Source organism: Drosophila subobscura, chromosome dot, assembly GCF_008121235.1.
Source record: "Drosophila subobscura isolate 14011-0131.10 chromosome dot, UCBerk_Dsub_1.0, whole genome shotgun sequence".
Lineage (NCBI taxonomy): Eukaryota > Metazoa > Arthropoda > Insecta > Diptera > Drosophilidae > Drosophila > Drosophila subobscura.
This window is the reverse complement of record NC_048535.1, coordinates 898,474-923,150: the sequence shown is the minus strand read 5'-3', so window position 1 is coordinate 923,150 and position 24,677 is coordinate 898,474. Positions and strand designations below refer to the sequence as shown.

Sequence of the window (24,677 nt, the reverse complement as noted above, 5' to 3'; positions counted from 1 at the left end):
TTTGAAGAATTTAAAAAAACTGGTATTTTCTGTTAATGCTTTTTTTTAGAGGTAGCGGTTGCATTTTTCACTTATGTAAGTATCTAAAACCAGCTAATGCAGCTAAAACCAAAACCCAAAGCTAACACAAGCACATTGTCGGATGTCGGGTAGTGCTAGTATAGCCGGTTTTTTTCCTGGGCTCTGACGGAGTTCCCGGCTGTGTACTCAGGCACTGTGCCGAGTCTCTGTGTGGACCCAATTCACTCCATACATCCATTCTTAAGGATTTCCCCTCATCTGGAAGGAATCTTTAATATTTCCTCTCCATAAGAAAGGTATGGAGGTATATTTAAGTTATCCGCTATATTAACAACCACTGATCTGTTAGAGTTCTCCTTTATCATTAAAGGCTTCCAAGGTAACTTGCAGACGGATCTTATTTACACTGATTTCAGGAAGGCATTAGACTCTGTAAACCCCCCACTTCTTGCACAAAAACTTGTCCCAGGGATTCCGCCTAATCTTTTGAGATGGATTTCTAGCTACCATTGTTCTAGGTCCCAAAGAGTCTTCGCAAACCTTTCTGCACCCGCTATGGTTACTTCTGGAGTACTACAGGATAGCCATCAAGGCCCTCTACTTTTCACACTCTTTATTAATTCCCTACCTTCTCTATAAAAAAACTCTCGAGTATGCGGTTGATGTTAAGCATGTGTCCAGTATAAGGACACGCTTGCAATCAGATCTTAATAACTTTCAGTCATGGTGTTGTGCAAATATATTGCACCTTAATGCCTCTAGCCCCTTATTGGCTCCTTATACCCTCTGGGGTAGTTTTCTTGAGAGAATTACATTGGTTTATGATCTTTTTGCCCTGCGTGGCCACAACTGGGATGCACCTGTGAGACTGCCATCCTACCGTAGTAGATTACTTATAATAAACCTTCCATCCTTAGTTAGTAGTAAAAAGATTCTTGATGTAATTTGTTTGCCCTGACTTGTTGAGCAGCATATACTTTACTATTGGACCCACTAGAGACTTTATTCCTTTGTTCCGTCCACTTTGTAGATCGAATTATGCCTTGCATGAACCGCTTAGAGTCTTATGCTCGGATTATAATTCGCTCTACCATATTATATGCACCACTAACTCCCTTCCTCCTCTTAAATCACTAATACCAGCCAACCGGTACCGTAGTTAGTTTTATTTCATTCTTTAGTTTTTCCGGGTTTACGTAACAGACTTCGGCTTGGTGTCGCAAGGGTCACTTGATGATGCAGTCATTACAAATCAACATTCAAACAGATACTTTTAATTATTATACCTGGTACTCGAAGAGTAAATAGGGTATATTGTATTTGTGCACAAAAGTGTATGTATGTAACGCATAGAAGGAAACGTTTTGGCCCCCATATTCGGCATCGATGGCCGAGTCTATATAGCCATTTTTGTCTGTCCGTCCGTCTGTCCGTCCGTCCGTCTTGTTGAGCGCCGGATCTGAGAGACTAAAAAAGCTAGAGCTACCCAATTTTGCATCCAGACTTTTGTATGCTCACACTGTTACAAGTGTATTTAAAAAATGAGCCCCGCCCCCTCCCGACCCCACAAAGGTCGAAAATCTCCCACACTCACAATTTTGAAGATAAAAGAAAACTTAAAACGCCATTGTGTAGGGAATGAACCTTTATACCCGGTACTCAGTAGTACTCAGTACACAGTAGTGTTTTTGTCGACAGAAGTTAGATAGGCATATTCCTTATTTTGCTTCTGTATTTTACTATTTAATCGGTGGTTTTCTGGTATATTTTCTGCTGATTTCGCTAGCCGCATGTTTTTCTGTCGAACAGAAAACAGGGTTGATTTCTTAACGTTTTCAAAAAATTGTTTGCGCATCTGAGTACTGGGCTTTGAACAAATTTTGTTAAGAACGCCTTGTTTAGGCTTTAGGGAAAGAATTTAAAGAATATTTAAAGAATTTATCGGTAGTCTGTGGTCATTAAAAATTGTACTTAATATCTTTGCTGAGCTACTTAGCTACTGAAAATGCTAGGTAGCTCAATCTATTTTAAAACTGTTCGATCATTTTTGTTGTAATTTTTTGGTTATTGAGGTGTATTTAGATAATAAATGTAGCGAAAGTTATGCGAATGTGATATTTTCTAAAAATTGCAAAACATTTGAAACGATAGTTCGATATCGATATATGCATAAGATGAGAAAGCAAAGAATTAAGTGCTGTTAACGCGTGGATAGGGCTGTTAACCAACATAATCAAAATATCCAAGAAATTAATTTATTTAGCTTCATTTTGTTGTAAGAAATGGCTTTTGCAAACATTTTGAAACGTTCACTGCTGTCCGGGTTGCAGTTGCAAGGTTTTGGGTTACAGCCACCGCAGTCCTCTGTAATAGGATGCGGTTTACTAAGGTAAAGCTTCTCACCGCTTACATAATTGTAGCAAATTGCTTAGAATTGGCTCTCCTCCTACTCTCAGTTCGCACCAGCACCGCCGTGGGGCTGCGAAATGGTACCCGGATCCGGAATTTATGAAACAGTTCAGTGGCCCTGTGATGTATCCCGACGAGGTAACTTCTCTCTGGAAAGTGCCCCCATGGAACAGTATGTATATTGCTGAGGCACACATCCAATGACAATATTTAGTATAGCTCTTTGACCCAAACCCTGAATAGGCAAAGTCACGCCCGTCGAGAAGTCGGTGCGCAATTTGACTCTAAACTTCGGGCCGCAACATCCCGCGGCCCATGGAGTACTCCGGCTGGTGCTTGAACTGGACGGCGAGGTTAGTATGTTGTGCTTGTAGTGTGAGAGAGAAGGAACGAGAACAGAACGATCAAGGTACTGGTATCTTTACTTTTTGCAGACTGTAATGCGTGCGGATCCACATATCGGATTACTCCACCGTGGCACGGAGAAACTCATTGAGTACAAGACGTATACACAGGCACTACCCTATTTTGATCGCTTGGACTATGTTTCGATGATGTGCAACGAGCAGTGTTATTCTCTAGCCGTGGAAAAGCTGCTTAATATTGATGTGCCTCTCCGGGCTAAGTACATACGCAGTAAGTCTATTGAGATCGAATCACTACAATAAATATATTTTTCACTATACTCACTCCAGCGCTGTTTGCTGAAATTACACGCATTCTAAACCATATAATGGCTGTGGGGACACATGCCCTAGACGTCGGCGCACTGACTCCTTTCTTTTGGCTTTTTGAAGAGCGCGAAAAAATGATGGAGTTTTACGAGCGTGTTTCCGGAGCCCGTATGCATGCGGCGTATATACGACCTGGTGGTGTATCGTTGGTAATGTGCACGTCAGAGGCTGTCAAAATGTATTGTGAATATCTCTGAGCTTTCAGGATATGCCGCTTGGTTTAATGGACGATATCTATGAGTTTGCCTCAAAATTCGCCGAGCGCCTGGACGAAGTGGAGGATGTGCTTAGCACAAACCGCATATGGGTGCAACGTACCGAGGACATCGGCATTGTAACTGCCGACGAGGCCCTTAATTATGGCTTCAGTGGCGTCATGCTCCGAGGCTCAGGAATCAAATGGGACTTACGTAAGCAGCAGCCGTACGATGCCTACCATCTCGTGGACTTTGACGTGCCGATTGGCACAAAAGGCGACTGCTATGATCGCTACCTCTGCCGCATCGAGGAAATGCGTCAGTCCCTGCGTATAATAGACCAGTGCCTGAACCAAATGCCAGCAGGGGAAATCAAGACGGACGATGCTAAAGTGACGCCTCCGTCCCGATCCGAAATGAAAACGTCCATGGAGGCACTTATTCATCATTTTAAGCTTTTTACTCAAGGCTTCCAAGTGCCACCTGGCGCCACATATACAGCCATAGAAGCTCCCAAAGGCGAGTTTGGTGTTTATTTAGTGTCGGATGGTTCAAGCCGTCCATATCGCTGCAAGATCAAAGCTCCCGGATTTGCCCACTTGGCGGCGCTGGAGAAGATTGGCAAGCAGCACATGTTGGCCGATGTCGTTGCTATTATTGGAACATTGGACGTAGTGTTTGGCGAGATAGATCGATAGACGGAGATAATTTAGTCAATATTAAGCTTTCATGAACTTATATATGAAAACTGTTTATTAAAATGCGAGTTGTGGTCGTAACAAATTGTGTTTATTGTCTTTGCGCCCCGCACGCACACATCATTAGACCATCATGGCTTTGGTAGCTATCCATGAGTTTGATTGCGAAATGTATGATTTACTGTTTCTATCCAAAACCAAGACAGGATAAATCCAGCCACTATCATTGTTGAATTGATCATATTTTTTACAATTATCGACACAAATATCATTCCTATATTATTGAGTTTCAACTTTATTTCCATGGTACTTTCACATAACTCTTAAAATATACAATATGTATTCTTGCCAAACAACATCGAAGATAAACTTTCAGGGTTTTAAATATATATATTTATTTCTTTTTCATATCTATGTAAGCTTATATTTACCAGGTAAATATAAGAGTATAGAGAGTTTATGGCCAGACTCCGACTCTAATTCAAACTCCGTCTCCGACTCAATATATATATCGCATGAGCGACATGCCAATGTACGTGTTAATGTAACAATTTAACACAAGACAGTATGCATGTACAATTAATTCTTGTTGCTTTTCTGCGATGAAGTAGCGCCCGTTTTATAATCTTACGATAAAAATTCAATGTCAATTCTCATTTGACTTAAAAGCGGAAAAGTCATACACATTAAAGACTAAATAATTAATTTTTTACGCTGCATCCATGTATTCATATACTCGTATGCAGATATCCGATCCATACATACACATTAATGTCAGTGTAATATAATTATATATAGGACTCGGTTGGTTTTTGCTCTAAAATATAACACACCTGCGACCAACAATTGTGATGTGGATGGGTCTGTGTTGCACTATCGAGTTATGTATTCATAATTTAATTGCTATGCATTTTTATCGTATCTAAGAATTTTTATTCTACGTGATCACATTGAAACTTTTGTTTTAAAAACGCTTTTAGGAGTTATTTTAAGATACATATATTGTAATATTTAACAAATTATTTCTAGAAGCTTTAACAATTTGCAACGTACATATGTATTTACTATTAAAGTTTCGAAGTGGCATTAACCTGATTAAGATTGCGACATAAAATATTAAATAGCAACATATGGATGTAAATACTCTCATGAGATACATATCTCGTGAAACGTATCCCATGGCTTGTTTCTATTATCGGCCAAAGCGACGTTAAGACGTACATACATATGTACATCTTTTTAGATACATAAATAAATCAATCAAGTCAAAGCATAGACAAAAATAAATATTTTTTTACATTTTCCAGATGCCTTAAAGCATCCTCATTCATTTCTATCAATCAATAACAATAAAGTTGCTTGGCTGAGGTATACATACAAGTTAATTCATTCGATTGTGTTTGAGTTGGTTGTTTGTTGGGTTCAAATTGTCTCTACTTTAACGCTAGTCAATTTAGTTAAACTATATTATAATACATAAACTAAGAAGTACTAATACATCATTCGCTAAATGCTAGTGTGTGTGTGTGTGTGTTCATATATATGTATATTGTTTTTGTTTTTCTTTTGAAGCTGAAACATTCACATATTTTAAGGTTTAGTTCTTTTGAACTTTGCAAGCTTACTAATTTGCTTCACTTTTGATAAGCTCTCGCGTGTGTTAGGAGCCAAGAATTTTGCACGCATCGTTTACAATTGCTTTTCTCCAAAACCCTTTATTTAAGACTACTTGCAGATGTCGGTAGATTAATGTCGGCAGTGGTTGGGTCGGACGTTTTCTTCATTTTGTCGCAGTAATCATTAAAAATATCACGAAAGCGTATCCAGCACTTCTCTGGGATAGTAATTGAGGTTCGAAAATTATTTTTTACCTATGTCAATTAAGTCAGATCTTTAAATGCATTTTATATTTAGTGTTAGTACATACTTCACTTATCCGCATATAGACTCCACGATTATTTTGTCCAATATCAAAGTAAAAGTTTTTATTATCGACTTTCATATGACGCTCTTCGGGCAAATCCCCTTTAAACCTAACGAAAAATAAAAAATTTTAAAATATTTATTTGTATATATTACATATCTGATTCATTACGATGTTATTTACATTGAGAAAAATGTTAAAAAACAAGGAGGAACGTTGCGAGACGGGTTCGTACTCGTCACATATTTAAGCCCGGTACTCAGTCAGTGCACATGTACAAATTTATCTATGTATGTAACTTTATTTTTCGAATTTCACATTTCTACAGCTGTCATCTAAATCTACATCTACATCACTTCTCACAAGCTCTTTTAGCGCGCCCCACTCCGCCAGAACGACCGAGAGTATGTCGGGCTGCTGCAAGGGGTAGGGGGTAGCCACTGTCATCAATCTGGGTATAATAATGATCCAATCAGATCCTTATACGGGGATCTGATAGATATGGCCATTCTCTCGGAACCGCGTTTTTAGATTTATCTTGAGTTCAAAATTGTCGATGTAGCAGAAAATTTAGCAGTAACACCCTATTTAATCTTCGAGTACCGGGTGTAATAACCAAGCCGGAGGACAACCAAATGAAATTTAAATGAAATCCTGTATACAATATATGTACAATGTCCATATGTCCACAAGAATAAAATGGAAAATATATGTTTACTATACCCTCCATCATTAGCACCAAACTCTTCCAGTAAGTCTGTGAGCGCATCTCGAAACTCGATCATTCCCTGAGCTGGTAGTGCGATTTGCGATCGAGGTCCACCCCTTGTTATGGTTTGTGATACCTTCAAATTTAAATTGTTAGCTTAGATTCGTCAATATTTGCCAATTAAATACATATTACCCGAAGAAAACGGCCACGGGCATTCTCCTTCAGATCCAAATAATATCTTCTGTAATCTTTGATCATCATCTCGGACTTCAATTTACCATCCTCCGGCAAATTGTCTGTGTTCGGAGGGCCTGTGTTTTGACCAGCTTATTATTAATAATTAATTTATTAATTCCAAAATAATCTAACTAAAACAACAGAAAATCGTAGATTCGGCTTGCCGATGTTCAAATACCCTTGCAGAATCCAAAAACGAATACATTTTTAACGGATGCACCAACCTCGACTACTTTAACCAACCGCCCGCACCGATTTTTTTTTTAACTAGATATAATGCTTTCATTGTGTTATTTGCTTATATCTTTTGCATTCTTTTCTCAAACGCTTTTATTTTACTTTTAAAAGTGGTTTAATTTGGATGGCTTCCCTAACTCTATTAATCTCAGTGGACTAAAAAAAAAACACACGGACTGCCAAATCAATATGATTTTACAATTTCTCAGTAAAAAGATAAGAAGTCTATCTTCGACACATTTTTAATTTAACTACTGAGAGGTTGTTTTTAATTGTATGTTCTTGTCTGATCTGCAAGGGTACAACTATGATTTTGTACCTAGTGATGCATAGTAATCACTAAAGGATGATAAATGGTCTCGAAATTCGGCAGCAGTTGAAAGGGCCAAATATATTTGACTTCGCCTGCCATCAGCACCAATCTGAAATTAATAAAACTTTCTTAGATTCGAGTAAGTACAACCAATGAGAATTACAGTGTCCGGACTGTAAGACGCGTATACGACACTAGTCTATACGTGAGTCTAACGTGAGACGCTTCGTACGCGTCGAAACCTTCATACCCGGAGCTCAGTCAGTATATATGTATGTACATTGATATGTATGTACATTGGTATGTATGTAAATACATACATATATGTACAGCTGCGGCGTTTAAAATAGCACCGTGACAATAATTTTTTCGTTGAGATATTTTGTTAAAACAATGGTTCTATTGAACGTTTTAAAACTATTATATCAACTTTGAGGCTTAATTCAACTTATCCGAGAGAAATGGTATGCTTTGATGGCTTCACTTGGAAATATTTGGAAGGAAAAGGAATTATTCCGGTATTATAAAAACTTCAAATTTATATGAAACTTCCTCAATTTTTCGCTACTTTAGTTTACTTTAATTGTGTTTAAAAATTAATAACTTGTTTTAAAGTTGTTGGCAGCAAAAGAAAAGGCTGAGAGTCCTGTCATAAAATGTAACCCTATTTTCGCGTCTTTCCTGGGGGATTCATCTCCACTAATCTGGCAGGACCCCCAAATGTCAAGATTTTTCTTTGATTTCGTATTAGAAACATATTCTTTAACTGTTCCCTAAAGCTGCCACAACCAAACCGAATGATAATTGCTAATAATGATAACTGAAATAAGATTAACAAGTACCCAGAGAGATAAAAAAAAAATTAAATAAAAATTGAAAGACGGCTCAAAAAAAAAAACGAGAAGGGACGTGTGAGACGCTTCTTACGCGTCACAACTTTTATACCCGGCACTCAGTACTACATCTGCAACTTAGCGGTTATTTGTCAAATTTTACATTTTTTCTTCATCTGTCATCTACATCAACAACACTGCTCACGCCAACACGCTCCTTTAGCTCGCCACCCTCCCCTATAGACACACACTGCAGAGGCAGCGGCAGCGGCAGCGGCAGCGGCAGAGATGTGTCAGGGGCAGAGGCCATAAACAGCGCGAAGCAGAGTGTGAATGCTGCGGGACGGGGTGGGTTTGGCCACTGAAAATTTCTCCATGGTGGCTATAATAATGATCCAATCGGATCCCAATTTGGTAATCTGATAGATTTGGTAATTCCCTACGGAATGGCGTTTTTAGTTTTCTGTTATCTTCAAAATTGTAGATTTGGGAGGTTTTGGACGTTTTGCGGGGGCGGGAAATACACATGAAATACACTTGTAACAGTGTGATCATACAGAAGTCTGGATGCAAAATTTGGTGGCTATAGCTTTTATGGTCTCTGAGTACTAGGCGCTCATAAGGACGATCAGACAGACGGACGGACAGACAGACATGGCTCAATCGACTCGGCTATTGATGCTGATCAAGAATATAAATACTTTATGGGGTCGGAAACGTTACCGTCTGTGCGTTACAAAGATCCGTTATTCCCCACAAATACAATATACCCTATTTACTCTTCGAGTACCGGGTATAATAAAAAAAATAATAACAAAGACATGTTGATTCATCATTCCAGCACGGGTACTTTACCACCTCCATAATACGAAAGGCATGAATTAAAAAATACCATGAATATTAGATATAAATATGTGTCAAAGGGTTGTGTTTTTCAAATGGTAGTCGTTTTAAATTAGATCTAAAGTATTGGCAAAAAAAAAATAAAATTTGGCTCCCTCCGGATCACAGGATCTATATTCATATTTATTTGGGCCAACTCCAGTGCTTTTTCTACCTTGTATTTACTTTGCCCCATGGGTTCTTTGCTAAACTGGATTTTTCCTCAGACTACGAATACTTAATTTATATTCTTTTAAGCTCGATCTAGCTTTGCTTATCTTTGGACATTTTTTAAGATCCCTTTTAAGCTCTGTGGGATTTTCAACCGAAATGTGGATAATGCGCCAGTTCTTTCACGAGTTTCTTGTTGGTAACATGTTTTAAAGCAATACGAATCATTTTAGATGAGGAACCTACTATTTTCCTCACATAAGGATAGCTTTCTTCTTTTGGAGTTAAAGTTTTGATCCTTTGTCTTTTTTCTCCCCTAAAGTGCTTTTGACGACCCATAAAAACTAATATTTTGTAACTGTTTGTTTACAAACGACTTAAGCAACCGATTATTATATCATTTAAAAACATAATATATCAAAAAGCTCGGAAAAGTAAAAGTTTTTATGAAATACAAATTTTGGTGCTATTTTTGTTGCCGTTCAACTTAGCTTCTTTTTCGAAAAATTGACTAAATTATTGAGAGCCGCCAAAAATGTGAGAGTAAGGACACATATCTCAGATAGGAGACATCTCAACATACTTTATATTACTGCAAAGTGCAAAAAATTTTGTATTTTGTTTGTTTTTTGAAACAATAAAGACTGTTGTACCACACGGTGCTATTATTTTCGACGCAACTGTTTGTAACTATAGGGTGATACATACATAGGTACATATGATTACATTGATTGATTGATTTTTTACAATTTTTAAATTTTGTTTACATCTGCACCACTTCTTATGCCAACTCGCATGCCAAGTGTGCGAGCGATATAGCATGAACAAATAAAATAAACAAAGGTGCTGAAAGGCACTGTACATGAAATTCGTCATTATGCCTATAATCGTCAGCGGTTCAAATGCTGGTAATGATAATTGCTAATAATGATAACTGAAAGAAGATTGCCAAGTACCCAGAGAGGAAATTTAATAATTGTCTGCGAAAAAGACAGATCTTAAAAAAAGTTAAAAGACGGCTCAAAAAAAAAAAAGAGAAGGGCACTACCCGGCACTCTGTACTACATCTGCACTTTAGCGGTTATTTGTCAAATTGTACATTTTTTCTTCATCTGTCATCTACATCAACAACACTGCTCACGCCAACACGCTCCTTTAGCTCGCCACACGCTCCTATAGACACACACTGCAGAGTCGCGGCAGAGGCAGAGGCAGAGCCGTGTCAGGGGCAGAGGCCATAAACAGCACGAAGCAGAGTGTGAATGCTGCGGGACGGGGTGGGTTTGGCCACTGAAAATTAATTTCTCCATTGTGGCTATAATAATGATCCAATCGGATCTCAATTTGGTGATCTGATAGACATGGTCCTTCTCTATAGAATGGCGTTTTTAGTTTTCTGTTATCTTCAAAATTGTAGATTTGGGAGGTTTTGGACGTTTTGCGGGGGCGGGAAATACACATGAAATACACTTGTAACAGTGTGATCATACAGAAGTCTGGATGCAAAATTTGGTGGCTATAGCTTTTATGGTCTCTGAGTACTAGGCGCTCATAAGGACGGACAGACAGACGGACGGACAGACAGACATGGCTCAATCGACTCGGCTATTGATGCTGATCAAGAATATAAATACTTTATGGGGTCGGAAACGTTACCTTCTGTGCGTTACAAAGATCCGTTATTCCCCACAAATACAATATACCCTATTTACTCTTCGAGTACCGGGTATAAAAACCATTAAGGTACAGATGTACTGACTGAGAACCGCGTACAGAAGTTGTGACGCGTACGAGGCGATTCTTATCATTGGATACTCCGAGGTAATCTTATGCTCTATGACTTACATACATATGTGCATAGATACAAATGTAAGTATTATGTAGGGACATAATAAGTATCTATCTTATCTTTCCTATTTGGGTGTTAACGCAACATCAAAGAACAGATTTAAAAAATGACCGTTCTTTCTTGTTTTTACCTCTGCTACTTTAATAAAACGCCCGCGCCGATTTTGTTTTACATCTAGATAGAATCGCTTGGATTGTATTTGAAGCATCTTTGTAGCCAGTTCCTGTTCCACTGTACCGCCACCTTCAAAAAATAGCAATCAGTCAGGGTTGGGTGCTAAACGCAGTAATCATCAGTAGATTTGATATGTATGTTATGTACCTTTGCCAGAAGAATCGAAATCGTTTCTGCTTGAGGAACCCTCCATGTTAGCAACATTATATTCTAGAATAAAAAGAAGGGGAATGTTTGTCAGTGCACAGGCAACACACTCGCTTACACTTCCACATCGACCTACTTGATCCTCCTGAGATGCCTTCATCTCCACTTCCAAGATCAGACATTACGAAATACTGTCAAAGAACAATTTGTGGATTGGTAAATATTTGCGTCTATTTCGATTCTTGACACTTTCGCTCTTTGGTTCAACTTCAACCCGGGTCACTGCTCAATCCGTACCCTACTATGAAAAAGTATAGCTCATCATAAATGGGTGGTTGGGAGGTTCGTATTCGTATATAAATGTGCAAACACGGACACAATTGCTACATAAGGGAATGGGAATGAGGGTAAATTTATTCACGAAAATGCTGCCCTGATGTTATTAGATTTTCCCCTTTAGCTTTTCCCTTACACAGAAGGGAAAAAACCTTGAACGTTTTCGCAATTGCATATGTGCGCATATACATATGTACATACGTGCAAATGAATGCGTGTACATGTAACAGTATGTATTCATGTATAAATTCACAATTTACTCTTACTCTTGCAAACGATTATTTTGATTGATGAATTCAGTGCATAAACAACCAAAACTTTATATAATTTCAACACAGCTAAACACAAACTCTTAAACTCAAATCAACATTTAACTTTTAGTGTTCCTACGTACACACACACATAGATGCAATTCCGAAAAATATATTTATGCATGCTAGTATAATTATAATTATGAGCATGTATGTGACAAATTTCGTGAAGGTTTCGGTCTTTAAAAACAAACATTATATGCAACAATTGAATTATTTTTTCAAATAAAATAAAATCAGAAGTACGTACACACAAACACACACACGCGCACCGACGGAAATCAGCGTGACCGCGGAATTATCGAAAAAAGATACCGACAGACCCTCGGAAATGTACCGAAATATACCTTTGCATTTTCAAAATATAGTCTACATATACCGTAAATCTTAAATTATTTTCCTCGATTTTTATGTTCTATTTGATATTACTAGTTAGTTAGGAGTTTCCGCGCTAAAACTATAGTTTCATCCTATTTTTCAATAAATTTTCCACAAGATTGGCTAGTTTTCACGACATCTTTTCCTTGGAATGTTTCCAAATTAACTTTAAAACTAAAAGGTCAGCCAACAAAAATAGCATAAAACGTTATGTGAGTGGGAACGGAAAGCAACGTCATTTGTTAATATACGTTTGTATACCCTAATTCCATAAATTAATATTAAAATTTCATTTTCAAAGCTACTCTATCATTGACTTTGTTTTTATCGGACTTTAAACATACCGAATATTTATAAACGAACTTTGTTTTATAACTGCCCAGTAATATCCTAGATTCAGTAAATGTTTAATAAAGAATAATAGCCCTCAGTATGAACATTAATTTATCCGATTGAATATATTTTATATATTAAAAAGCCCAGTACCCAGATAAATGTTATCGATGCACTTTCGCATATTTTTATCTTAATACCCCGAAAATATCTTCAAATTAAATTAGAGAAAACGCGTTAGTTGCAACTGAAAAGTTGGTGCTATATTGTTTTTTGAACTTAATCACAATCAGAAGCTTTTTACTAAAGCTTTCGTCTTTCAATTTGCGGCATTTAGTGGTGACGGTTCGTTTCGGTTCGGGTTTTATTGCATGAATAGCAGCTAAAAGAATATTCACACATTAATTTCATAGTTTTGTTTTGATTCCCTTGATTGTGACTCCCAGCATTCTGCAGTTTTGTGATACTCGCATGCACTTATGTTGTGTAACGATTGCCAAAATTTCAACACATTTATACTACTTTGAGTTGTGTGGGGTTGAATGTATGTACATACATTCATATCTCTATGTATTCACATGTATATACACAAAAAACGAAATTATGCACTGGAATTATACAAAGCAAAGCAGCACAATAACAGTAACAGTGTAACAACGGCTAGAGTCTACAACTACTATATACTATAATATATTTACCCAAAAACAAGCGAAACGTGAGTACATAAATATGTACGACTCGCATGCATATTATGTAAAAATATATCTACATAAATACTTATTTCTTGCTGTCTGGGGCTGCTGCTCCTTCTCTTGTTCTCGGCATCCACATCCACCGTGAAAATCGAAAACAGAAACATCGCTAGCGAAAACCACAAGACAGAAATACATGCATGTGTACATAATAAAATACGAGTACCGTACCGATGACTCGCTGTTAGTATCTTTATCTTTTATTTTTGTATCTTTTCTGTGTGTTTGTACCCCCTATCCTATCCGTCGTGCATATTTGTAAGTACATATGTATGTAGGCAATGTATGAATGTACCGAAAAAGAATATGTAAGCATGTACATATGTATGTACGTATATGCCTGCGTGTGCCTATGCTGTACTGTGCGTACATACCTATGTATGTACATATGCGAATAACGTGAAAATTTCTCAATCGATGAATTGTATTGGCCTTAGTGCATATTTTAACGAAATCTATTTTATTAGTTCGATCTATGTACATATGTATACTGCATACATAGGTTATACTTTGGATCCCCTCACGTTTGAGTAATTACGACAATCGTAAGTAAGGCTGTCCGGGATGCCTGCATATGCGTATCTATACATAATAATAATTCCACCTACATTCATAAATACATTTGCATGTGCTTACGTACATTTAGGCGCATGAACCGGTTGAAACATTCATGTATGTACATGTACAAGTACATATCCATATGTATGTGTCGGCCGAAACTGTGTTTTTTACAAAGCCGTTCTAGGTACGGCAATTCCCAATTGGGAAATTTCCTCTAGATACACACATACATATAAAGCGATCAATGTTCAGATCCTCGGAAAGGGCGCCAATTTGAATTCCGTTTGTAGTGTAGTGTACGAATTCTAACAAATTTTTTGGTTCTCATTATTCAAGCACATTTAGTGCTATTTATTTTACATGATGTCTGCGCCCATATCTAACTCTCCATAATATCCCAGGCGAAATCAACCGACCATCCCGCCCCATTTAAGCCCCCGCATTGGATGCAACTGTTTTGTTCTTGGTTCGATCTGTGTTAGTTTTGCTGCTGCTTCTGCTTTTGACTCACTCGGTTTCGGGCCTCTTTCGTGACAAGGATACTTTGTACATGTTCATGAATACGTATGCAAAACACCTAAATACATTAATATATTTACATATATACAAATGTATTTTTGATAAACAGGGTGCTCATGGCCCTACGCTGTTGCATTGCACTAAATTCCATCATTTGCGACCCAAACCATCATACTCAGGCAATATGTAAATACTAAGTAAAGTGATATCTTTTATAAAATGCATGATACTTTTTAGTATGAGCCTGTTTTTGGTGTTGAACCCTGTTATTCGGAATAACTGTACACAGAGTCCCACATGCACACAGTCACACAATATATGAGCTTTTCGTGAGTGCGTACTGGCTTGGATGTTGCTGTTTCTGCTGCTGCTGTTGTTTTTGTTGCTGGCTTTGCTAAAACTTTCTGGTACAGTAGTTTGGACACACAAGTACAGACGTAGGTACACACAGTCATGCATAGTACATATGTGCACAAGTGTATGCATAACTTGCCATTGCCATTTTTCGCTCCGTTGCATTTGGGGGCTTTGCTTAAATATTATGTGTATGCATATTTCAATCTGTATGCGTAGGTAGTTTTGGTACATATACATACATACATGCATACATAAGTAGCCACATTCATAAAATACGGAAATATGTACATACATACATATGTATGTGAGCATGTACATACATCCATCCATAAATTAAAGTATGTATTTATGTATGTACATGTACGTTCATTATGATTGTAGATTCACCCTATGGATGGATGCAACTCTGAAGATCTAAATACTTACATATGGATGAAATTCAGATTCTACATCTTATAGTGTATTCGCATAGATATGTATGTACATATGTGCAGCTCCCATAGGAAAAATGAACTTCACAGAGGATACCACTTGCCATGTGAACGAGATCAGTACATCAGAAACATCCTTTAATTTTATTTTCTGAGAATTATTACATTGTTACAACTATGAAATGGTGGATACCATTGTTTATCGTGCACATCCATATGTATGTATTGGTTATACATACATATGTATGATTGACCAAAGTACATGCGTGTGTATGTACATATGTATGTATAAGATATACTTTTATTGGATGGGGAGTAAAATAGAAACGAAAATACTGCTTATAGTGATGATGAACGTACTAACAATACATGTACATACATATTTATGTACATACATACTGCCTTTTGACAAAAACAAATCAAAATATAATATGTTGTTCATTTGTTTAAAATCCAATCCTTTCAGTCATAGACTTGACGTGTCTGATACTTAATTCCACTCAGTCGGCACGAGTAACTTCTCTATACAGCCATGAGAGGCGCACGGAAATTCATGTGATTACCAATGAGAAACATATTCGATTAGTCTTAGAAGGCCTATTTATCGACAAGATCGTGATGGAATCGGCATAAAACGATTTGCAACCACAGTTTTATGTATACATGGAAGTTTAATAACAAGGAGATGCAAGTGGAAAGTTTATTGACAGAGAAGATCCCACTGATAAGTAGTTCCTTTACTAATACGCCTAAAGTAGCTCCAATAGTCTTAAGAAGATTGCCAACGCAAGAAAATATTTCTTCCGCCGGTCAAGAAGATTTAATTAGAGTCCTGAAAGCAGCCTTGATCAACCTAAGCGTACAGCAGAGAATAAGGAAGCTTACTGGTATTGAAATGGCCTCTACTGAAGATGGAAAATTGGGCACGGAAACGGGGACAGTGAGTGCGACGGCGGCAGCGTTAGAATCCAACTCGTATAGTAGTTCAGCGAATGGCAACTCCAGCAAGGGCGCCGGTCGTTCGAATAATTGCAAGCGCCAAAAGTTTTGTGGTCTGGCTGAAACCAGTAACAGGAGCAGCGGTGAGCTCGATGATCCCATTCATGATCCTGACGTGCAACCGGAAAAGAGTGTGGGAGATAGCGACGAGTCTCAACATCAATCTGGCACTGTCAAGGAAGCACAAGAAGAGGCACCGTCAGTTTCAATTCTCGATAGCTCTAGTAACTGTGGGAGCAGTAAGAGTACTCAAAAGACTGTCGGCTATGATAACACTCTCTATATTGCACCGGAGCAGGCTCTGGTTACGAGCGTAGAGTTGGTAGTACCAGCGCCACAGCCAGCGAATGTGCGGCTCTCGGAGCAGCCAAGTTCTGGGTCAGTGGGAGATTCATCCCTGATCAACAGCAACAAACTGCAGTACAATTCGGCTGCTGTGTATAGCGCCACAGGTTCCTCCAATTCGACAAGAAGTTTGGCAAATGATAAAATCGATGGTTGTGTAAATGACTCCTCAAATTTGAATGTAAGAAATCCTACTAACTTAGCATTAGCAGCAGCAACAGGTGATATTTCGCTGGCCGATCGTAGGACTTCGATATGGGCTCCACATGATGACGAGCAAGTGCAGGCAACAACGCCAGAGACAACGACACCAGACGACACCAAGCAGGGATCAGAGCTGCCTTATCGTACGGTGCAGCAGCAAAGACACTCTGAACTGTTGCTTCAGATAGAGAAAGAAGGCTCTGAAGCAGTTGAAGCACTTCCATTAGCGCTGCAGCATCATCACGATAATTCAACACAGGTCCAATACGGCCAACAGCAAATTCTTGATAGCCAGCTTCATAGCAATATGTACGCACAAATGATGCAGCAACAGCACCATCAACATTCACAGATAATTCTTGACCAAAACTCCCGACATCAGCAGCATGCAAGCTACTCCAACTATAGCTCACATTTTCAGCATTCTGAACTCTTTGGAGCACATCAAGGCTCTGATCATCATCGTCAGCAACAGCAACAGCTTCCACATCACATGGAGATGGAGTGTCATGGGCATCTGCATCAGCCGGCTAGTACTGTCCAACAACAGCAGCAGCAAATACAGGAAGCTTATCACGATCTCATTATGGAGGATTTTCACGAAGATCCCAGCTCCGCGTACAAATTGTAAGTAATGAAAAATTATTCAGTAAAAAATCATCCTTTGAGATATTGAAGAATGTCTTATCGACAATGGTTAATATTTATGTCCTTACAGAACGCTCTCTCCTGGTAATGTGAAGCCAGAAAATCAAGATGATGGCTACGAGACCAGTGCTGGCGATGTACTGACTCCCAATTCCCACAGCTCGTCAACACACTCTGCCACACCACAGCATCAGATGCAACACCCCAATATTGGTCTAATGCAACTAAGTCAAAACAAAACGGAAGAGATGGTGTCATCCCAGAGTACAGTTGCCATAGCGGCTGTCCCTGCTGGCCCCTCTGCTTCCAGCACCAATGGCAATCAGGCACAGGCTCCTCCGCCACTGCCACATCTTTCCATGGCTCATAGCCAGAGTGTAAACTCCCGAGGATCCAGCAATGCAAATGCTGCTGGTGTCGATCCATATAGTTTCATGGGTGAGGAGATGCGCATGCTCTCCCCTGTCAACCGCCACATAGAGGACGTCGCCTCAAATGCGGCAATCTATGCAACCGTAGCAGGTTCACTTTCAGTGCCAAATGGAAACCCGGAGTGTTCCGGAGGGGATATATATCAACATCAACATCAGCTTCCGCATTCACAACAGCAACCGCACAACAGCGAGCCTTACAATGACACAGATAAAGTTAAGTCCAATGACAACTCTAACTGCGGACTACCCTCTAAGCCCACTCCGAAGAAAAGAGGTCGGAAAAAGAAGCTTTTAACTGACGGGGATGCTATGCAAATGGCCACTTCCGTTTCTCAACAAGGGTAAGTGCTTTCTGAACTGCATTTACACATTTGTCACAGGCGTAAGGATTAATGTCTGCCAATCGCGTGTATTTCATCTATTTTGATATCGACCTTTGCTCAACAGAAAGTGTACCGCTAATTCTGGCGATGATCCTGCTGGCGATTCACTACTGGGAATGAAGCCCAAGGAGCGCAAGAAGCACGACAGATTTAATGGCATGTCCGAGGCAGAGGTCATTAAGAGGACTATTCCAGACCATCTATGTGATAATCTTGATATCGTTATAGTGAGTTGTAAATTTCGGAAGAAACGCGATCATCCTATTTCCCAAACCAAGTCTTTGATGGAGAGCCATTCCTGAAACCTTCCTCCTATACTTGTCAGGTCGGTATAAATCCTGGTCTCTTTGCGGCATACAAAGGGCATCACTACGCTGGACCCGGAAATCATTTCTGGAAGTGCTTGTACTTGGCTGGACTCACGCAGGAGCAAATGAGCGCGGATGAGGATCACAAGCTGCTTAATCATGGCATTGGCTTTACTAATATGGTGGCGCGTGCTACGAAAGGCTCGGCAGACTTGACCAGGAAAGAAATTAAGGAAGGTAGCCGCATTTTGCTCGAAAAGCTGCAAAGGTTTCGACCAAAAGTCGCCGTTTTCAATGGAAAACTGATATTCGAAGTCTTTTCGGGTAAAAAGGAATTTCACTTTGGTCGTCAACCTGACCGGGTCGATGGCACTGACACAGTGAGTTGTTATCTAGTTATTATCGACTATACATAGATTACCCACATGTGTACATGTGAATTCGATATAAATGTTCGTTCAACTCATATATTATTTTGCCATTGACTTAAACACTCATAAGAGTTCAATTTAATTTTTTTCAGTACATTTGGGTGATGCCCTCATCATCAGCACGATGCGCTCAGCTGCCACGCGCCGCAGATAAAGTTCCCTTCTATGCGGCACTAAAGAAGTTTCGCGACTTTCTGAATGGTCTAATACCCAACGTTGATGAGTCGGAGTGCGTATTCACTGATCAGCGCATACGTCAATGCAGTGAGCAGCAGCAACTGCAGCAGCAGCAGCACACTGACGTGAACGTTACTATACATCCGCATGTCGATCAGCAAGCTGGCTTGATATTTGCCGATGGAAGTGGTGGTGGTGGTAGCGAAGGAGGAAGCGTTGAAGGGTCTAGTCAGATATCTGAGAAACTATTGCCACATATGGCTCCTAATTTGCCGTCCCCTAACAGTGTAATTGAACGTGGAACGTTTGCATATACTGGCGGAGATAATACCATAAGAAATGCCCCAAACACCACTAGCTTGGGGAAAACAATTATTTGTTTGGACATCAACAGGGCTTACCACAGCAGCCGCAAGAAAAGAAGAAACGCGGCAGACCAAAGAAAGTAAAGGGGCAAGATATGACTGATTCTTCCACGGCTAGCAAAATAGCTATGAGTAGTCAACAAATGGCACACCACGACTTTAATAACATTATGAATCTTTCCATGATTGCGGGTGCAGGAAATCCGGATATGCCCAAGAAAAAGCGGGGCAGGCCAAAGAAGCTAAAGCCCACAATCGATAACATAATCCCAGCCAAACAGCACCAACATACCAACACAAATGCCAACTCACAGTCAGCAGGATTGTCTGCAATGCACCCGGTCTCAATGGAGCATGTTGCGTCATCGCCACAGAGCAACCATCAGATGCCGCCCAATTTGTACAATACGCCGCCACCTTCTCATATATTGTATACGGCATCGGCGTCGCCAATGGCATCCCCTGCACTAAACTGCAACTACACTCAAGTACACGGACATGGAACTCCGCCAGTGGGTCAGTCGGTGTCTGCTGCTCATGGTACGCCACCTATCCTCGATCAACAGAATGATCACATGCTGACCCAAAAACAGAGCCAGCCAATGGGGATGGGAATAAGAGATCAACCGCACTTGGGCGAAACGCCGCCGCCTAATTCTCCGAATATATGCTCTGCGGTCGATTTCGATCAACCGGATGATAACTCTGATGGGCAAGGACGGGAGCAAACCCAAGGGCAGGCACAGGTACAAATACTCGGCATGGGGCAACATCATACGCAAATTGTGGACAAAGCCCAATATGTTAGTCCTGACCATGAAGCAGATGCGATCGCAGTACATTCTCAGGACCATTATCAACAGTGGATTTCGCCACATACGCACCTAGGTCAAAAACCTATTCTTCAGCAAATGCACCAGCAGCCACAGCCATTGCAATACCATCAGGAACATCAGGAGCACTGGCAGCGCTATGAGGACCAAAATCCCTATTTGCTAATTTCTCCCCACCATCAATTGGAGCAGAGTTCTCAACTGGGAAACATGCCGAGTCAGAACCCAAGTACATCTGTCCAAATCGTTTCAGACGTCGCACGTAAAAGCTTGTCGGGCTTAGAGTCGCTGGTTGATCAAATTCCCGCTATCAGAGAGCACGATTCCAGCACCATACCACCAGCAACGGCAGCAGCTGCGGCTGCTGCTGTTGAAAGTCGACTACTGGGGCTACAGCAGCAACAGCAACAGCAGCAGAAACGTTGTCACCAGGACAGCACAGTACAGGCTGAGTCCTGTGGATCTGCCAACGACGTCAGCAATGTACTGAACAATAATTTTTCTGTTAGCAATCTCGCTGCCTCTGCTGCGACTACGGACAACGTAACAGCATATACCAGCAGGGCAGAAAATCGAGACAGTAGCGAACATAATAACAACAGTCACAACAATTGCACCAGCAATGAATATGCCATCCATAGCCCCACTGGTTATCCGCATAATGCCACACATTTGATCACAAGCGCGTTGGGAGCAACAATAAATAGTTCGGAACCCCATACACATCCACACCCACATACACATCCTCATCCTCATCCACATCCGCATCCACAAATGTATATGGATCATGCGCATATTACCAGTCACATGGCTCATATGTCACCAGTAAATGTAAATTCAGTGTACGCGCCAACAGCGTATGGATCGCATCCCCAACATGGCACAGGTCCAGGCGAATATGCTGCTGCTCATGGCCACTACGGGCTGGGCAGTCCCGCACAAGCTACAGGGCCAGGCAGCACACCCACATTGCATGTGCCAAGTCCCAATTATCCATATGCCCACCACCCGTATGGGCACACACCGCCACAAACAAACTATCCAACTTATGGTCATGCACATACCCACCATAGCCACCCCACACATCATCTCAGCGTCTTTGATCGTCTCAAGCCGTCCGACATAAGCGGATATGGAGGTTTCTGATGGCAGCCACCACAACAAGAACAAGAACAAAAGGAGCTGCAGCAGCAATTGGCGTAACCAGAATCACAACGATACGAATAATGCGGTTCGATGCGAATGTGAATCGTAGGGCACAGCTACAACGCTTTTGGGTCCCGCCGCATCTCAGCAATATTTATCAATCTCCGGCCTTGCCGATTCTAGTTTAAGAAAACCTTAGATTTAATAAGTAAGATAACCAAAGACTTCGCCTAATAGATTTTTCTTTGATGTACCGTTACATACTAAAATTGGAGAACACAATAATAATTAAACATAATAATGACAAGTTATATTAAATATGTATGTAAACGAAAATTCAATTTCCCCAATAACAGAACATTTATTACTTACTCAAACTTAAAAACACTTTTATAATATTCCTATACAAGAGCCTTGCATGAACCGACATTAAAGGATAAATTATAAGCAATGTGAAACTAATACCATTCGCCGTCGCAGTGTGATCCAATGATCCGAATCTCCTAAACGAAACTTTAAATGGCGCGCCATTACAGGCAAAAATGTATCCTACATATACTAGTAATGAAATGCCTTTGATTTATTTATTTTATTGCCAACATTAAACCAACGAATTTAACTTTTTACTGAAACGAGCCTAAAAAACGCTATAACAAATATTGCCCGCCATTTTTTATGTTTAGGTGATGAGCATCAAGACGGTTTAAACAGTGATAAAAGTGTAGCAGCTGCCTTGAATATTGATATAATAGAAACTAACAGTAGATTTATGCATGGCTCTTTTACATAAATACGAATACGTAAAAATATGAAATGCGAATATTAACAAAACGAATACTCATGGAAAAGCGTGACCATTTTAACTTGTTTAAGGAATTATTTCTCAGTGTTTATGTTTTAAGATACATCACTGTATTTTTAATGCAAGACAAATATCCAGATTCATGATTATTCATGCTGCGGTAGTATTGCAAAGAGTATTGCATTACAACTTAAAGATCACTGTCTAGGCAGAATACATGTTACTGTGCGAAAAAAACAGATGACACGTTTTCATATAATCTAGGTTAAATAGTGGTAATATCCAGTACTTACGTGTACAGCAATTAATCTATTGGCTAGCCAAGCAACGATATCGAAGATAGCTACTAGCTACCAATATCAATGTATATAAATACATACTACATACAACATATTACGTGCAAACATATATGGATGTATTTTATATGATTATTGATATACTCGTATATATGTACCCTACTTGTCAAGGGCAAAATGGTCAAACAGGCATGTAGGTTTGTGCACAGTTTCCTACTAATAACTATTAAACTAAATGCACACGTGTGTGCACACCGCGAATTTAATTTTGGTTACACAATGTTAAAAGCTTATAAGCAAAGGATTTCTGTATTTTACATACATTTTTTTGTATTTTAAGTAAATTAAATATCATTTAAATTTGTGTTAATGAATGTTAGCAACGCAGTACTACAACAATAAAATCAGTTATTAAAAGTGCAATCAATAAACAGTATACCTAGACTATTCAACAGAACACCAACGTAATACTTTGAGCGGCTGATTTGCGACTTTTCAAATGAATCAACTATTACCACCATAACGCGTATATTTAAAGAAAGACACAAATTTACAAGCTGTACTGTTTCAAATATTATGTATATAAAATTATTAACAATCGGAGTACTAATAATAATAATAATAATAATAGATATGATTTATTGTTTGCTTTGATAAAAAGAAAAACATGTTCGCGTATTTTCTGTAATATAATTATTTGTGTATTTTTGGTTGTTTAATAATGAAATAATTGTATTTTTAATGCAATACAAACAAATAGATCCATGATTATATCATGCTGCGATAGTTATTGCCAAGAGTATTGCATTACAAGTTAACGATTACTGTCTAGGCATGATAAATGTAACTGTACAAAAACAAGAGATAAAAGTAGCTAACAGTAGCTAAGGCTTCTACCATAAGAATATTTGTTGACTATTTTCCACTGAAATGCGAACTTTATTTTGGACAGCTAACGTTTTTTGCTGTCGCAATAGAGGCTTCATTACTTCTGAAATTGACCGAAGAGACATTTCGGTATATACGATCGTAACACCAAAAAAATTAATAACCATCATAATATTACAATATAAAGAACGGTTCGACTAGAAATATATTTTTAGTATCGAATTAATGTACATAGAGACTAATGTATAGTTATTTCTGTATTATCAACATATGTTCATATTAGTTCTAATAATTTCTGGTGATATGTACATATCATTATGTGACTAGCACTCGCAAGCTCGAAAGCTTACATGTGTTCATTAACAATTATTTTAGCATAGAACATTTGTGTCAAAACATCGACTTTCGCTTTGGTGTTGCAAATGTTGTTTATCTATGAAATATGAAATACAGGAAAACAAGCGATTTTTTTCGCTTACAATTTTTTCGCTTAAAATTTTTTTATACCCGGTACTTGAAGAGTAAATAGGGTATATTGTATTTGTGCGGATAACGGTTGTTTGTAACGCACAGAAGGAAACGTTTCCGACCCCATAAAGTATATATATTCTTGATCAGCATCAATAGCCGAGTCGATTCAGCCATGTCTGTCTGTCCGTCTGTCCGTCCGTCCGTCTGTCCGTCTGTCCGTCCTGATGAGCGCCTAGTACTCAGAGACTATAAGAGCTAGAGCCACCAAATTTTGCATCCAGACTTCTCTATGCTCACACTGTTACAAGTGTATTTCAAAAATGAGCCACGCCCCCTTCCGCCTCCGCAAAAAGGCGAAAACCTCCCAAATCAACAATTTTGAAGATAGCAGAAAACTAAAAACGCCATTCCGTAGGGAATGACCATATCTA

General features: G+C 39.2%; 3 protein-coding genes across 7 annotated transcripts; 2 read left to right on the top strand and 1 right to left on the bottom strand.

Moving 5' to 3' along the window:
* Positions 1 to 2,215: 2,215 nt before the first annotated feature.
* LOC117902930 (NADH-ubiquinone oxidoreductase 49 kDa subunit) lies at positions 2,216 to 4,144 on the top strand. The gene is made up of 6 exons (XM_034814527.1): positions 2,216 to 2,410; positions 2,478 to 2,602; positions 2,674 to 2,783; positions 2,865 to 3,066; positions 3,126 to 3,313; positions 3,370 to 4,144. Exons 1-6 carry the CDS (start codon positions 2,304 to 2,306, stop codon positions 4,057 to 4,059), a joined length of 1,422 nt encoding a protein of 473 aa, XP_034670418.1. The 5' UTR covers positions 2,216 to 2,303; the 3' UTR covers positions 4,060 to 4,144.
* Positions 4,145 to 4,651: 507 nt separating this feature from the next.
* Positions 4,652 to 12,490, bottom strand: LOC117902931 (transcriptional activator protein Pur-beta). Of its 5 annotated transcripts, none has more exons than XM_034814528.1 (9): positions 12,436 to 12,483; positions 11,675 to 11,839; positions 11,539 to 11,601; positions 11,348 to 11,460; positions 7,489 to 7,591; positions 6,888 to 7,021; positions 6,707 to 6,828; positions 5,987 to 6,092; positions 4,652 to 5,930 (listed from the first exon to the last, which is right to left on the bottom strand). In XM_034814528.1, the coding sequence occupies exons 2-9, from the start codon at positions 11,718 to 11,720 to the stop codon at positions 5,775 to 5,777; spliced, it is 843 nt and encodes a 280-aa protein (XP_034670419.1). In that variant the 5' UTR covers positions 11,721 to 11,839; positions 12,436 to 12,483; the 3' UTR covers positions 4,652 to 5,774. The 5 variants fall into 5 exon arrangements, with proteins under 5 accessions (XP_034670419.1, XP_034670421.1, XP_034670420.1 ...); XM_034814530.1 differs by having other exon boundaries at positions 6,888 to 7,006; positions 12,436 to 12,482; XM_034814529.1 differs by having other exon boundaries at positions 11,675 to 11,836; positions 12,436 to 12,478.
* Positions 12,491 to 13,223: 733 nt separating this feature from the next.
* Positions 13,224 to 23,344, top strand: LOC117902901. The gene is given in 7 exon segments (XM_034814457.1): positions 13,224 to 13,241; positions 15,983 to 17,691; positions 17,783 to 18,487; positions 18,594 to 18,756; positions 18,855 to 19,217; positions 19,361 to 19,799; positions 19,802 to 23,344. Coding segments are annotated over 6 exon segments (5,178 nt in total). The 5' UTR covers positions 13,224 to 13,241; positions 15,983 to 16,171; the 3' UTR covers positions 21,790 to 23,344.
* The last annotated feature ends 1,333 nt before the right edge of the window (positions 23,345 to 24,677 follow it).